Source organism: Chiloscyllium plagiosum, unplaced genomic scaffold (genome assembly GCF_004010195.1).
Source record: "Chiloscyllium plagiosum isolate BGI_BamShark_2017 unplaced genomic scaffold, ASM401019v2 scaf_2274, whole genome shotgun sequence".
Taxonomy (NCBI): Eukaryota; Metazoa; Chordata; class Chondrichthyes; order Orectolobiformes; family Hemiscylliidae; genus Chiloscyllium; species Chiloscyllium plagiosum.
The window spans coordinates 14,916-18,179 of record NW_025210894.1 but is presented as its reverse complement, the minus strand read 5'-3'; the positions used below and the strand labels follow the sequence as shown (position 1 = coordinate 18,179).

Sequence of the window (3,264 nt, the reverse complement as noted above, 5' to 3'; positions counted from 1 at the left end):
GGGGGGAGAGGGGAGAGGGGGGAAGGGGGAGAAGAGGAAGGGGAGCTTTCCTCGCTTTGCCAACTCTGCTGGTTTCTCCGTTCCCCCCCCTCCCCCGGCCCAGGCGCTGTCTCATGAGAAGCAGAGGACCTTGGACAGACTGAAGGACAGCGAGCACCAGGCTCAGGAGCTGAGCAGCCAGAACGAACACCTCTGCCAGTCCAGCGGAAACCTGAGGACCATCCTCCAGCAGATCGAGGAGGAGATGAGGAAACTGCAGGATGAGAAACAGCTGGCTGAGGAGAGGTGAGGAATAGGGGGGGGGGGTGACGCTGGGGCTTTTCCAAGCGGGGATGGCTCTCTTTCTCTCTCTCCCCCCCCTCCCACTTCGCACAACACGCCCAGGAATTCCCCAGCCGTTCAAACCCTCTCCCTGCCCAGTTTCCTCAGACATTCTCAATAGTCCGGGCAACACATTTTCTGTCCCTTGAAGCATGTGGGGAGTGTGGGAAGGACGCTTTGCTGCGTTAAGGATGCTATACAAATACACCCCATTTTTGTTGCTGCTCTGACGAGGCCCTGGCGCTCAGGAACCGAATTTGCCGCACTCCAGTAGTGAGTCCAAACTGGCAAAGCGCCCGATGGTTTGTTACCTCCCTTCAAGGACTCCCTCGGCCGTCAAGCGTTCCGGCACGCCCTGAGGTGCGACGTGAAGGTGCTATATCAATGCACGTGCCTGCCTTCCTCTTCCCCCCCCTCCCCCCAACCCTTGCAGGCTACAGGAGAACGAAAAGAAAGCGTGTGCCCTGCAGGAGGAACGCGAGTTTTATTCCACCCAGTCCCAGGAGCTGCAGGCCTCCCTCTCGGAGCTGACAGTGGAGAAGCAGAAGACGGAGAGCGAGCTGAAGGTGAGAGTGCGCTGCTGGTGGGTCAGTCAGCTCCAGGCGTTCGGGTTGGGGGAGGAATAGTTACAGGGTGGGGAGTGAAAGTGCTGGGCTCTCAGGCTGGTTTGACAGCAGGACGCTGCACTGAAATGGCAAACACTGGGGAGACCACTCAGTCTGTCTACCCTCAGTCCTACCCAGTCTGTCTACCCTCGGTCCCACCCAGTCTACCCTCGGTCCCACCCAGTCTACCCACGGTCCCACCCAGTCTACCCACCCTCAGTCCCACCCAGTCTACCCACCCTCAGTCCCACCCAGTCTACCCACCCTCAGTCCCACCCAGTCTACCATCCTCAGTCCCACCCAGTCTAGGGGACTGCATCCCCCTCCCTCCGAGACCAGCCGCAGTCTGATTGGACGGTTCAGCAGGGGCCGAATGGTCTATTACTGCTCCTATTTCAGACGTGTCTCCAGGGAAGTGTTGGTTCCCTGAATGAACTGTACTACACCACCACACCCACCACCAATGGGTAAAGAGCTTCCTTCCTTCCCAGCTTGCGGCCCAGTTACCCTGCGTTTATAGAGTCATACGGCACAGAAACAGACCCTTTAGCCCATCTCATCCATGCTGACCACGTTTCCTAAACTGGACGAGGCTCGCTTGCCTGTGTCTGGCCCTTTTCCTGCTCCTCGGAATGCTGCCTGACCTGCTGTGCTTTTCCGGCAACACTCTAATCTTGACTCTAATCTCCAGCATCTGCCTTCCTATCTATGTACTGTCCGAACACATTTTAATTGTTGTCATTGCACCAGCCCCCACCATTTTCTCTGGCAGCGCGTTCTACACATGCACCACCCTCTGCATGAAAAAGCTAACCCTCAGGTCCCTTTTAAATCTTTTCCCTCCCTCCCTGAACCTATGCCCTGGGGAAAAGACCTTGGCTATTCACCTCATGATTTTATGAACCTCTGTAAGGTTACCCTCCCTCCTCAGCCTACTACACTCCAGGGACAAAAGTCCCAGCCGATTGACCATCTGCTTCTAGCTCAGGCCCTCCAGTCTCAAGAGTGTCCTTCTTAATCTATGTTTGCACCCTTTCCAGTTTAATAACATCCTTCCTCAAGCAGGGTGGCCAGAATCGTACGCAATACGTGTGGCATCACTGGTGCCCCGTACAGCCGTAACACGATGCCCAGCTCCTGCACTCAATGCTCTGATTAATGAAGGCCTTCTTCACCATCCTGTGATGCCACGCTCAGGAACCATGCACCTGCACCCCTCGGTCTTTCTGTTCGACGACGCTGCCCAGGGCCCCACTGTTAACTGAGTAAATTCCCGACGAAGGGCTCCGGCCCGAAACGTCGATATTTCCTGCTCCTCGGATGCTGCCTGACCTGCTGTGCTTTTCCAGCGCCATTCTAATCTTGATTTTTAAAAAAGACCCAACCTACCCAGCCTCTCTTTATAAATCAAACCTTCATACCTCGCAATATTCTCGCAGTCTAATCTTGACTGATCTCCACCATCTGCAGTACCCACTTCCGCCTAGTGGGTGTTTTTTAAGTGAAGTGTCAAGAGTTTGAGAGGCGACGTCATTGAAATTTATAAAATATTGAGGGGTTGTGCTAGAATCAGTGGTAAGCATCTTTTCCCTTGGCTGGAGGATTTCAAGACTAAGGGACACATTTTTAAGGTGAGAGAAGAGAGGTTTAAAAAAGATATGTGGGGCATTTATTTTTATGCAGAGGGTGGTTCATAAGTGGAGTGAACTTCCTGAAGAAGTGTTAGATGTGAGTACAATTTAAAAGACATTTGGATAAGTACATGAATAGGAAAGGTTTGGTGGTATAGGGGCCAGGAGCAGGCAGGTGGGACGAGTTCAGTTTGGGATTATGTTCGGCATGGATTGGTTGGATGGAAGGGTCTGTTTCTGTACTGTATGACTCTATGGCAATGCAAGCAGTTCTACATTGTCAAATATATTGCCTATCTGTGTTGAAAGGAATTGATAGCTGCAATTTGAATTCTACAATTGCAAACTGGGGTCTTTGAGTCTAACAACATTGATTCTGTCATTTCCAGTATGAAATTTTTTATCTTTTTCAAATTTGACTTTCATACTATCAATGTAAATTCATAATTACTGATAACGTCAGTACCACAAAAAGTCTGAATATTACATAAACAAACAATGAACATTTAAAAGCTGTGTTTAGGTTTGTCACTTACTTCATCCGTGATGGTCAATTTGCCATAACATGTCTGGAATCCTGTTGATGGGTTTCGAGCCTGGAAGGGCATAGTTAATATGCTTTACCGTAATTAAGTGCACAATTCCTTACCACCTAGTGGAATTTCCGAGTGCAGGATTGATGTGTCTTGACAAATGTAAAATATCTC

The 3,264-nt window shown here is 50.9% G+C and overlaps 1 protein-coding gene across 1 annotated transcript in view; it reads left to right on the top strand.

Annotated features, from left to right (window-relative positions):
• LOC122546973 (pleckstrin homology domain-containing family D member 1-like) overlaps positions 1-3,237 on the top strand; it is a gene marked incomplete at its 5' end in the record, with an annotated part of 4,343 nt that extends 1,106 nt beyond the window's left edge. Inside the window, 3 exons of the mRNA XM_043685576.1 lie at positions 104-285; positions 755-887; positions 3,214-3,237. Coding sequence (XP_043541511.1) covers positions 104-285; positions 755-887; positions 3,214-3,237 — 339 coding nt within the window. The remainder of the gene's footprint in view (positions 1-103; positions 286-754; positions 888-3,213) is intronic.
• Between the last annotated feature and the right edge of the window lie 27 nt (positions 3,238-3,264).